At 47.4% G+C, this 12,580-nt stretch overlaps 1 protein-coding gene and 1 long non-coding RNA gene across 2 annotated transcripts in view; one reads left to right on the forward strand and one right to left on the reverse strand.

Annotated features, from left to right (window-relative positions):
• The window catches only part of LOC134388052 (uncharacterized), a 37,651-nt gene extending 31,043 nt beyond the window's left edge, over positions 1–6,608 (forward strand). Inside the window, exon 3 of the long non-coding RNA XR_010024617.1 lies at positions 6,533–6,608. This is a non-coding gene — a long non-coding RNA (uncharacterized LOC134388052). The remainder of the gene's footprint in view (positions 1–6,532) is intronic.
• BCO1 (beta-carotene oxygenase 1) overlaps positions 1–12,580 on the reverse strand; it is a 37,451-nt gene that overhangs the window by 10,555 nt on the left and 14,316 nt on the right. The window contains exons 4-7 of the mRNA XM_063110785.1: positions 11,014–11,161; positions 9,165–9,312; positions 6,305–6,528; positions 3,441–3,698 (exon numbers count right to left, since the gene is read on the reverse strand). Of these exons, the coding sequence (XP_062966855.1) occupies positions 3,441–3,698; positions 6,305–6,528; positions 9,165–9,312; positions 11,014–11,161 (778 nt within the window). The remainder of the gene's footprint in view (positions 1–3,440; positions 3,699–6,304; positions 6,529–9,164; positions 9,313–11,013; positions 11,162–12,580) is intronic.

The raw sequence follows: 12,580 nt of genomic DNA on the forward strand, positions 1-12,580 counted from the left end.
AGTGCAAAAGAATCAGGGGCAGTCTGGAGATCCTGGACTTTTAAGTACAATTTACTATTGCCTGTTCTACACGGAGAGTATTTTCCACTTGGGACTTGTTTCAGTGCTGAAGGAAGACCTTGTACCTTCTAGAGAACTTGCTTCACATTGTTCATTCATTCATTCATTCCTTTACCATATTGAAGAGCTTAATGAGTACTCTCTGAGTGCAGGGATGAACTGCTGACAGGACAGGAGAATCCCTGTCCTCTAGGAGCTCATGCTTCAGCAGCAAGAGGGGACTGAATGAGTTCATGATACTTAAGATTAATGTTGAGCAAAGAGCTATTATTAGGTATCAGGGAGTGTACTCCGAACTCATCTGAGGGGAGAACTTATGTTGAGACCTGAAGGAGGAGCAGGAATTTGCTAGACTCCGTGGTTCTCTCCCTGGCTGTGCACTGGAATCACCGGGGGGGCTCTGAGACCATGCTCAGGCCTGGGCCTCAGCCCAGACCAATGATGTCAGAACTTCCACGGGTGGGGCCCAGGCTTGGGCATGGTCTCAAAGCTCTCCCGGTGATTCCAGCGTCCAGCCAGAGGGAGGAGGAGGTGTGATAGGAAGAGAACAGTGTCGCAGAGGGAACAGCAATGTGCAAAGGCCCCAGACCCAAAAGGCATTTGAGAAAGGGCAGTATCTCCCCGCCCTGAGGCCACCTCTCTAATAAGCCCTTGGATAGGATGACGCCAGAGCCTCTGGTTCTGGGCATGTGAGCCTATGTCCACCTGCTCGACTTTCTGATTTCAATATGCAGGGGGAGCAACTTGAAAGTGAAGTAAGAAGGCATTTTTAAGGGACAATAAATAGCAATTAAAAAGCGTGGCCAAAGCTACCTATGCCAGAGCTTGCTCTTTTTTGCTAGTTTCAAAGCAGCAGATGGCTCACAGGATGGCTTTTAAAAATATACATGCTAACCTTCTTAGCTTGGTTCTTAGGAAGGCACCCATTTCTGGAGCATAACATTAGGATATAAAATCTCGCTGTGTGTGGGCAGTGGGAGGGAGCATGTTCCTCTCTGTGTATCATCCCTGGGCTGAGGTCGGCCTTGTGATTTGCCACCTGTGTGCTTTGTGATACCCCCACCCCCCACCCCCATTGCTTCCTGGAATCAGGAGACAGTACAAGGCACTGCACTGCGGTGTTTCCTGGAGCCAGGGGTGCAGAGGCCAGCAGCTCCTGTGATGATTTTATGTGACACGGCCATTCTTTCAACAGCCCTGAGTCATATGGGGAGAAAGTGCACACCTTATTCTCTTCTAATCATTCTGACTGGGGCAAGGAGAGTCTCAGGAGCTACGGTGTCTTTCACACATAATACTTTGAAAACTTTCTTTTTCACAAAGAGATTGGGTCCTGGCAAGCAATAGCCTCTGGCTGGAGCTCAAGACCTCTGCTCTGTTTCCACTGTTTTGTTCTCATGTGTGTCTTCTATTTGTAGCAAGCAATGCCGGCTTTCAATTGGGTGGTGAAATGTTTCCTTCCAAATGAGTTAAGAGTGAGTTGATTGAAACAAAAAAAATGATTTTGTAAATTTCAGAGACAGAAGTAGATTAGAGGTAACTAGAAATTGGGGCGTGGTTGGGGGGAAAGACTAATGAGAAATTACTGCTTAACAGGTACAGAGTTTAGGTTTAGAGAACCTAAACTCTCTTAAGTTTTGGAAATAGATGAAGGTAGTGGTTACATTGTGAATGTAATTAATTCCACGCAAATGTTTTAAAATGCTTAAAATGGCAATCTTTATGTATATATATTTTACCACAATAAAAAAATGATTTTGTAAATATTAAATAGAGGTGATATGAAAAATGGTAAAAACCATGGCAGAGATACACAAATGAATACAGCTGGGGAAATGCTGGAGGGATCGCGGATCCGATCTCTGGAGTCAAGCTAACCTGGGCTCAAACGTTGGCTCCCCTGCTCACTGGCTGGGAGTATGGCTGGACCGCTGCATAGAGGAGCCTGGCAGTGAGGGTGGGAGAAGGCATCCTGCAGAGCCCCGAGAGGAGTCAGTACGACCTAACTGGGGCTCTTTCCAGGAGTTAGGCCTGCTGGGGAGAGCAGCAGAGTCACTACCCCTTAGCAGTTACAAATGTGTGGGTTTGGAGACAGACCGGTGCAGGTTTCAATCTCGGCTCTGCTACTCTGGGTTGTGTGAACTTAGGCACATTTCTTAACTCTCTGAGCCTCAGTTTTTTCATCTATAAAATGAGGCTAATAGGAGGACCTCTCCCACAGGTTGTTTTAATCATTAAGTGAGGTAAAGGAAAATAAAATGCTTAGCAAGGTACCTGGCACATAGCATGCATTTAGTAAATGTGAGCCATCAAAATTGAATTGAATTGAATTTGGGTTCATTTAAAGTAATTAAGTCATGAAGTCAGTGAGTTCTGGAGCCAGAAGCCTCTGTGCCCTCCTTAAGTCAAGCACAGAGCCTTGGCAGCATCACTCTAATTGAGGATAATGTCTGGCCCCGTGGTCATTTTTAGTGTAAGAAGGGAACTGTTCAACATCAGGGCACTGGGTAAGCAAATGGTGATGAATCCCTGCCATAGACTATTAGGCAAATGTTTAGAATGATGTTGTCAAAGAATATTTAATGTCACAGAGAAAAGTTTAGATATACAAATAGGGGGGAAAGGCAGTATGCAAAATAGTATGTACAGATCCAGCCACGAAAAGGCGTAAAGTACTAATACATGCCACAAAATAGCTGAACCTTGAGAATACTGTGCTATACGAGAGAATCCAGTCATAAAAGACCTCATGTTGTATGATTCCGTTTATAATCGATGTCCAGAATGGGCAAATCTTTTGAAGTAGAAAGTAGATTAGTGGTTGCCTGGGCCTGGTGAAGGGGGTACTAGGAGATGATGGCTAAAGGGTGTGGGGTTTCTTTTTGGGGTGATGAAAATGTTCTAAAACTGACTGTGGTGATGGACGTACAACTCTGAACATACCAAAGGCCACTGAATTGAATGCTTTAACTGGGAGAATTGTATGGTATGTAAAGTATCTCTCAATATAGCTGTTAAAAATTATATGCAGTATGATTAAAATTAAGATACATAAATTAAAATACACAAAATACATATATACACACACATTTAGAGGGAGTGAGTGAGGGAGAGATGAGGTGGTACAAATATATCCACAATGATCATTTGGGGTGGTGGGTTTATGAGGATTTTTTTTTTTTCCTTTTTAGTTATCTATATTTTCTAAAGTTTCTACTATGAATATGTACCACTTTTGGAAAAATAATGAAAGATATTTTCTATTTTTCATTAAGAACAAATCATTTTGGATTTCAGTGTCAATCAAATAAGTGCCAAAGCAACTCTACCTGGTCTCACGTCTCTCTAGAAATAAGACAGACCTTCTCTATCGCCCTTACCTTGTCCACATGCAGGGGCACAGCAAACCTTCTGAGGGTGGGGACCGAGGTGAGCGTGGAATTCTCCTGGAAGTCCTGGTTCAGATTGGCCAGGTAGAAGAGCTGGTAAATGCTGTTGTCCTCATAGGCCACGATGTCAAACACGATGCAGCCATCCTCTTCGTAGGCGTTGACATGATGGAAGACCAGCATGGGGTCCGTGTAAAACTTAATCGGCACAGGTTTTCTGGTTCTTTGGTCAACGATGTGAATGTAAGTCTGAAAGAAGATGCACACCTGGCACTCAGCTCTTTCTCCGAGGGCCCGACACGGTAGCATCTGGGGACTGGACAAGACCCAGCCCTGCCAGGCATAGCTCATGACTGTGGAGTGTCCCTTCCCCATTCTGAGTCCTTTGTCCCCTCAGAAGTGCCAGACAGGAAAAAGCACTCACTAAATGGGAGCTGTTTATTGTTGCACTTCCATGGAGAGGAGGGAAACTTTGCAGGAGGACAGTGTTTGGGGAGGATACTGAGGTTGCCCTGTCCCCTCATTCCACTGACTGGGACTCTGGTGGGTGGTGACATGCCAGCTCCCTGGCAATGAAAAGGTTGGGGAGAGCCTGCCAGGTGCCAGACTCCACAACTGGAGCCCCTAAAACCCTACCGCCCCACCACCCTTCTGGGTCCCCTCTCTTGAACTCCACTGCAGAGGCTGCTTCCCACTTTTTCCCGTTTGCCAAGAGGCACTTGTCATAGCAGCCCCGCCTATCCTGGAGGGCTGCAGGTGGAGCCACCCTGGTTCTAGCTAAGGAGCCCACAAGGGAGCAGCAGCTCACTAGGCCTCTGGATGCACCTTGGGAGTTATGAAGCTGGTATCACTCTGAGTGCTAATTAGCCATTTCTGCAGTCCAAGTTGCCTAATCCAAAGGAGGGGGAAGTTTTCTTTCCTCTTGCATTTCTGGCCTAACCCACCCTCTTTTGAAACGGGGGACGGACTACTCCAGGCTGTTCCTACCACCACCCCTGGTCTTGTATGCCTCTTTCTCCCCTTCCCCAGAATCAAGCTCCAGATGCTAAGAGGGTTACAGAGGAGGAAGGTTTGATGGCGTGGTGGGAGGGGGGCTTGATATGGAGAGGCAAAGCTAGGGGTGGTATTTTAGGCCTTTCTTCCTCATGACCCCAATCCCTGGGCCAGCCACAAGACTCTTCAGGAAATTCTCTTCCAAATGCATTCCAAAGCCTTTCCCAGGGCTGTCTTCCCTGCCATTGTGGGCTCTAACTGTGGGACTCTCTGAGGGCCAGGGAATCCCCTGGGGCTGCAGATTGGAGGCTGAGAGGGCCGACAGCTCCTGCCAGTGGGAAGCTCCCCAGGCACGTCTGGGGAAACTGCTGCAGGGCAGCCCAGTCCCAGCTGCCTTCCTGCGCCTACGCATTCATTTCACAGATATGTAGCAAGGGCTCACTGCTGATCAGGCACCCATCAGAAACTGGAGACAAAATAATACCAAGCCCCTGCTTTCATGTAGCTTATATGCTAGTGGGGGTGAAGCCAGCAATAAATATCAAATACGTAATATGTCAAGGATGATGAGTGCTCCTGAGAAAAATGAAAAGGGTAGGGGATGAGAAAGCCCAGGCGGGCCCATTATAGATGGGCTTATCAAGGAAGGCCCCAGGGATCGGGCGTTGAGCCAAGACCTAGATCAACTGAGGGAGAAAGCCATCTGGGGGAAAAGCCTCATTCCAGGTGGAGGGGATGGAAAGTGCAAAGTCCCTGTGGCAGGAGCATGTTTGGCCAGTTTGAGACCCAGGAGATCCGAAGTAGGTACAGAATGAGCAGGGAGCGAGTGGTAGGGACCCAGAGGCTGAACAAAGCCCTTGAATCTTATTCTGAGGAAGATGGGAAACCACTAGAAGTTTCTGAACAGAGAAGGGACCTCCCCTAACCCCTTTACACCCTCAACCACCTTGCTTTCCTCCTGGAGAAGACAAAGGATTGGCCTTAAAGAGGAAGGTTGGGCACAAGCGAGACAAATATTTGTATATGTACATAAAAGTGTGTGCAGATGCATAGAAAGAGGGGTGGAAGGGTGCAACTGGATAGTGGTGGTTCCCTCCAGAGAGGGGAGCAGACAAGGAGGGGAGGAGAAGGCGTGGGGAGGCACTGGGAAGGCACTTCATTTGTGGCTTTCTATACTTTTGCATTATTTGAATAGATAACACAGAGGATTACTTGATATTTTTCAAAAGCAAAGTAACAGCAGCAAATAAATAAGCAAAAACATACATATTCACACACACGCACACCCATACACGTATACATGCATACACATATACACATGCACATACATACATATATACTTTGAGCACTCAGGTATACCTGAAGATGCTTCTACTGAACGATCTGGTGGAATGCTCTATCGTTACGATGTCTAAATAATCTGTCACCTGTCCCTCTCCCCCTGACATTACGTGGTGGCAGCTGAGAGGCTGAAGGTGCCTTATCAATGGTGGTGGAGACTGCGTGGTGCCCAGCGATTCCTCAGGATTGAGGACTTGGTCCCTTTGCTGCTGGGCATGCGGGAACTGCTTTGGCTGCTCAAGGTCACACCCCCTTCCCAGGACCATCTGTGTTCAGTGACTTATCTACGTGGGGGTAGGAAGGCTCAGACCCCTTGCTCTAACTTGGCTTTAACTACTGAAGGACCATCCAGCTTTCAGAACCTTCTGGAAGGTTGGCGGATGCCTCCAGGGTGACTGCACGGTAGCCTCCTCCTTCCCTCCACCCATGCTGCTTCTTTGCCTTGTCTCCCTCTCAGTCTGCTCCTGTGGCTGGGCAGCCAGGCCCCCCTCTGGGTTAGACCCCCCCCAGCCAGGCCTCACCTTGTCCTCCCTGTGGAAAGTCAGGCAGGAAGCCCAGGTCACTCCCCGCATGTACGCAGTTGCCAACTTGAGAATATCCAACTTGAAAGGCTGCTCGAGAAAGACAACGTAGTTCTCGGTGATACCAAAGCTGTGGTAGTAGCTCGGGGAGAGGAGGGAGTGAGAGGGGATGGAGCAGAACACCTCCACGTGCTTCAGGGGGCTCTTCCCCTTCTTCTTGGCCTCTAGAGAAAAGCAAGCCTCGGAATCATGCAGGATCTGGCAGCTCCCTGGACAACAGCACCCTCACCTACAAACTGTCTCTGTTGCTAAGAAGAACCTTTAAGAGCCAACAAGTAGACCAGAGAAAGAGGTTTCTGCTGTGGCTGATGTAGGGGACAGGAGCTGTGATCTTCCTGTTCTACAATCTGAAAACCACTGAACCACAGAGGGAGGCCTCCAAGCCAGGGGTCTGCAACTACAGGCTGGGGACCACGCCTAGCCTCCATCTGCTTTTGTAAATAAAGTTTTATTGGAACACAGCCGTGCTCACTCCTTTCTGCATCATGTATGGCTGCTTTCACTTTTCAGCTACAATGGTGGAGAGGTGAGCCATTGTGACACAGATGAGATAGGGTCCTCAAAACCTTAAATATATACTATTTGGCCCTTTTACAGAAGAAATTTGCCAACCTCACCTGTAGAGCAGTGCCTCTCAAACTAATGTGCATATCGAACATCTGGGGATTGTGATAAAATGTGCTGGGGTGGGGGCCTGAGATTCTGCATTTCTATCAAGCTCCCAGGTGAAGGGTGAGTTTCTCAGGCTTGAGCTCTGAAATTTTGCTGGGAACCATCATTTGATCTGTATTCCACAAGTTTCCACGAATTTCTCTTGGTACTGTCCATTTCAAAACACCTGGGAATGGAACCAAGTGCCTGTTGTCATGAGGGGATTTTACATATAATGAGACAATCAAGACAAGCTGTAGAGTGTCCATTTCACAGATGGGAAACTGAGGCTGGGTGGAATGGTCTACTGTAATGGCCAAAGTCACAGGTTTAAGCCAAGAAAACATGGCCTCCTGAGACTTGCCTTCCTCCTCTGTTATTAGGGATCGTAACACTCACAGGTGAAGGCAGAGAAGACAACGAAATGATGCTGTCAGTCATGCGAGTGTCTCGCCTGGCGCCCAGACACCAAAGGTTTCAGTGCGTGCTGGGTTTTCTTATTCCTCTGCTAGGATGAGTCACTCACTGGCCAGAGGCCTCCCCACCCAGGCCTGGGGCTGGTCTATAATGAGTTATCTGCAAACGTCCCCACCTCTCTTGTGGCCACCTGTGCACACTATAAACAGCTGGCTGGTGGGAGGGATGCCATGGGGTTGTGGGATCGCTCTTTCCTTCACCAAACAAATGGAGCACGGTGCAAACCAACATGAAAATCATCCTGGCCTGGAAGGCACAGTGCAGGACCTGAGTCCCAGTGCAGCCACCAGCACGGGACGGGTGGTCAGGGGGTTGCCACGTGCATGCTGGTAGCTCCATGACTGTGGGCATGTCACCTCATCCCCCTCAGCCTCACGGTTCTCCTCTGTAGTACGTGGTGGCAAACTGAAATGCCTAACAATCCCCAAGTCTGACATTCTAGGATTCTGAGCTCAACGCTATATCCCTTTATTGGCTTAATTAATGGGAGTTCTATTTAATAAGAATACTCATTGTACCTTCTGACCTCGGGGGCTCATGCCTCCCACAGAGCCTGGTCATTTGCTCAGGAGGTTCTCCAGGACTATGGAGGAAGAGGACCAGCAGGCATCACAGGTGGAAACTAGTTTTCCTAAACCAAAAGGTCAGGTCAAGCATCCCCCTTGCACTTCTGCACTGTCTCCTGAGTCCTGCACAGCTGCCCTTGGAAGAGGCTTTGTCTCCCAGGCGTAGTTCCCAGGAGGGTCCTGGACAAACATGGGCTGGGAGCCTTGCCCTCCTCCCCCTCAGGAACATGCAATCACAGTTGGCCTGGGCTTTGCTCCAGGATCCTGGCCCTAAGTGGAGAAGGGCCAGAAGGCCGGGAGAAGAGGGTGTGGATCTGGAGGGGATCCCAGCAGGGCTGAGCTCCCTAAACAACCTCAGGAGCCTGGCTCAGGGGTGGGGAATGCAAGTGGAGGCTTAACCCTGCATACAAAGGTTTGCTGGAAGACTAAAAAAATGGATGGATGGTGTGGAGAAAATAGGATAATTTAGTCAGGCTCCCTCTGCTCAGGTCCAGTTGGGGGTAGAGCAGCACATTTCTTGTAAACAAGTTGTGTGGGTGGAGTTAGTGTGCATGTGCACCCATGTATCTTTCCCGTTTGTTGCTATTGTGTGCTCTTCAGTTTGTGAAGCAGAAGCTGGCTGGTAGAGCTCTCATCTAAAAATAGAGCATGTTTACTCTGCTGGCAGCTGCTCAGTTTTTCCTTTGGACTTTGCCAGTAGCAGCTGAGTTTGGAGTTTGTCTTTGGACTGCTTAGCTCTTAGACATGTGTGTGCTGAATAAAGACTACTCTTTCTTCAACTATGGCTCCAAGGACCTTTTTCCGGTTCATAGACCTGCATGTGAAGGGTTTGTAAATGGGCTCGAGGGGTCTGGGAGCTCCAGACCCAGCCCTAGCTCTACAGATGGATGGATGGGTGGAAGGATAAACTAATGGATTAATGAACTGGTGCCTAGAGGTTAGAATAGTAAAAGGATTCCTTTCATCCAAAAGAAATCCCACTGAGTTCACGGTTATCTGAATAATTTATGGCGGAAAGTATCACTTTGAGTCCTGTGTTGTCAGAATGCTTCAGAAGGAGCCGCCCTTGGCTTTTGTGTCTCACTACGTTCCCCAGAATGACCTACCTGGTGCTGGGGCAGGGATCTTAAACATCACATATTTTGTCTTCCCCTTGTCCACAATGGAGGTACCCATATTGAGAACGTTTCCAGCCTCATCATAATGAGGATGTGCAGTTGCCAGATTTATAGCCATGTATTTTCGATAATCAACCTGCAAAATATGACAGCCGCCTATTTTAAAAAGGGGAGAGAGTGAAATCCTGTGAAAACCTGACTGATTCTAGGCTCAGAGAGATGATGTTTTTAACACCTCCCCTGATGTGAAATAAAACAGAATTTGCCTCTAAAGAGGATGTTTACTCTTGCAACCTGACTTAACCTCAACCTGACTTAACCTCAAGTGGGGGAAGGAAGACTCTACAGCAAAGTGATTGCACGGAGTTAGTGAGCTGGTGTGTTTTCTGTGGCTGTTGTCCCAACCCTGCTACCTGGTCCTGCAGTGTCCTCAGCATAAAGACAAGATGCCTCACCACAGAAAGCTCTAGCAATGACCTGGGCAGAAAGGTAGTCTTTGAGCTAATCGTGGCCACTGCTCCAATGTCATTCTGGTGAAGTCATTTAAATTCTCCCCTTTTGCATTCCCCAGAGGCATAAATTTCCAAGCCTCCCTCATAAGATTATTCTGCAAACAGAGAAGTTACAAAAACATTTGAGCAAAGCAAAACTCAACCAACAAGCTGAATAATGACTTCTGCTCCAAAGCAGGCCACAAGTATACAACAATGGTGTGGCTGGAGACCAGCTGCCCACTGTTCCTCTCCTGTAATAGCACAGCCTCCAGCCAGGAGCTGTGTAATGCTCCATTCTCTCCCAGTATTTCCTCTCTGTAGCTTTGTGGAAAGTGCAGATTAGTTGGATCTATGTCTCCTTGCTTAAAAGGACATGGTTTCACAGCTATGAAAAGCACTCCCTTTAATAGATTGTTAAAATGTATTGCAAAGATATTGGGGCCTTGAACAACCAGCTGAAGAAAATTGAGAGTGAGTCTATTGATTTTCACAGAAATGTTGACGTGATTCTTCCCAGGTGAGGTATCTGCTAGGGCTTTTAGCTGTGTGCCCTTGTGCTCTGCCTAATGCCTCCCTCTTCAGGTCAGTACAAGGTACAGCTACTGGGGATCGTGGGCGTTCCCACACATTCATACAAACTTTCAGTGAGCTCCCTCAGTGCCAAGAACTATGGACATGGTTACGGGTTGAACTGTGTCTTCCAAAAAGCTTGGCGAAGTCCTAACCCCTGGTAATTTTGGATGTGACCTTATCTGGTAATAGGGTTTTTGCGGGTGTAATTAAGATGTCATACTGCAATAGAGTGGGCCCTAATCCAATGACTTGTGTCTTTATAAAAGGTGGGAAATTTGGGCACACAGACCCACAGGTAGAAGGCTGTGTGAGGATGAAGGCAGAGATTGATGTGTTACAAGCTGAGGAACACCGAAGATTACCGGCAATCTACTGAGCCACAAAGCTCTGCCCTCCATGGCTTTAGTTTTCTTACCACCAGAAGCTGGAAGAGGCAGGAAGGATCCTTCCTTAATGCCTTCAGAGAGAGCCTGGCCCTGCTGACACCTTGATTTTAGATTTCTGGCCTCCAGAACTATGAGAGAGTAAATTTCTGTTGTTTCAAGTCACCTAGTTTATGATACTGTGTTGCAACAGCCACAGGAAACCAATACAGACACAAAACTCAAGGAGCTTAGAATTTAGTACTAAATGCTGTGCTAGAGGAAACCCAGGAACAAATGGCATTAGAGGAGGGGACCCTCCAGTGAGCTCCCTGCAGGCTACACGGCTTCACCCAGGGGTCCCTTTTCTGAGTCAGGAACCGATGCTGGTTGTGGATCTGTTGATACCTTCTCCAGGGTTTCCAGAGTCTGTGGGTTGATTTTCCTCATGTAATTGGTCTCTGTGATTGCATAGAAGTCTTCTCCACACTTCATGATATTTATCAAGCAGTTGTCTGTGAAATCTGGGATGGTGTGAGACAAGTAAGAGAATGCTCTGTAGGGAAAAGAAAATCCACAGGGTCAACAGTATATCTACCGAGCCACAAAGCTCTGCCCTACATGGCTTTAGTTTTCCTACCACCTAAACCACTGTACTTAAACTAAGGGAGAAAAAGTTCTGGGTCCCAGTGGGTCACCTGAGGAATCCGGAGGACTTTGATATCAGGTTCCCCAAAGATACCACCACATTAAGTCAGCTAAGAAGTGAGTCATCTGGGACAAAACGGCAGCCAGCTCTCAAAATCCATTACCAGAGGCAGCAGGAGCCAGTGGGTTGTTCCAAAGTATTTGAAGAAGCTCTACAGAAATCATACATGTACCCATAATGGCCCCCAAAGCCTAGAGAAACAGCCAATCCCTGTTTTGGCAGGAATGTGAGTCCACACTGGTTATCTCCCTTTCATCCAGGAAATAAGTTTTTTAAAAAAGGAATACTCCAAGCAGGAAGAAAGAAAACCCAAAGAAGTTTATTGATGAAATTGGCAAGTACTGGATCTGTGTATTGGGTGATGCTTCCCCTACTGACAGATAGTATAACAGCAAGGATACCCCACAGCTGTGGTTTTAAATCCACCCCTGCACCCCACTCCCTTTCTCATGGGCTCCTCCCCTGCTCCCCATTTGCAAATGTGAGTTCAGTCTTGCTCTCTGCCAGCCCTAGGGCTGGATACTGGAATTGAAGAGATGATGTCAGTTCTGGAAAAGCAAGAGCAATCTGACATCTCGGGGCCAGTTGACCCCTAACCCTTTCATAACCCTTTTATGTCTAAAAAGTATCAGAAAGGAGATGCTGATGGAAGGTCTGACTCCCTGGCCAAGAACTTAATTTAATTGTCTAATATTTTATACATTCATATGCATCGTAACCCAAATGATTTAAAACACGTACAGCCCCAAATCTCTCCTATCTTTGTCATCCATTGGCCAGTTTCTCACCTCCCTTAAGCATCCTTTCCGAGTTTCTTTATGTATAAACAAGCAAAAATAAATCTAGATTTCCTCCTGCTTTTTTATACAAAATATAGCACATCGTATGCTCTTTCTATACCTTGCTTTTTTTTTTTTTTAACTTAAGCAATATATCTTAGAAATCTTTCCACACTGTACATAAAGAGCATCCTCCTTTTTACTCCAGCATGGCATTTTCTTGTACACTTTTACTGTTTGTTGGGAAAATAGGATAATTTAATAAGTACCCCTCGCCCTAGGCCCAGTTGGGGGTGGTGCGGCACATTCTTTGTAAATTGTGTGTGGGTGGAGTTAATGCGGGTGTGCAGCACAGTGGCCTGGCTGGCGTTTACTGCCTCAGGTGGCCGCTGCTCACGGCCATGCTCTCCAACCTACGGCTTCCAAGGACCTGTTTGCCGGTTACCTAGCACATAGACCTGTGTGTGAGGAGTCTGGTGACCCAGCC

This window comes from Cynocephalus volans, chromosome 10, assembly GCF_027409185.1.
Source record: "Cynocephalus volans isolate mCynVol1 chromosome 10, mCynVol1.pri, whole genome shotgun sequence".
Lineage (NCBI taxonomy): Eukaryota > Metazoa > Chordata > Mammalia > Dermoptera > Cynocephalidae > Cynocephalus > Cynocephalus volans.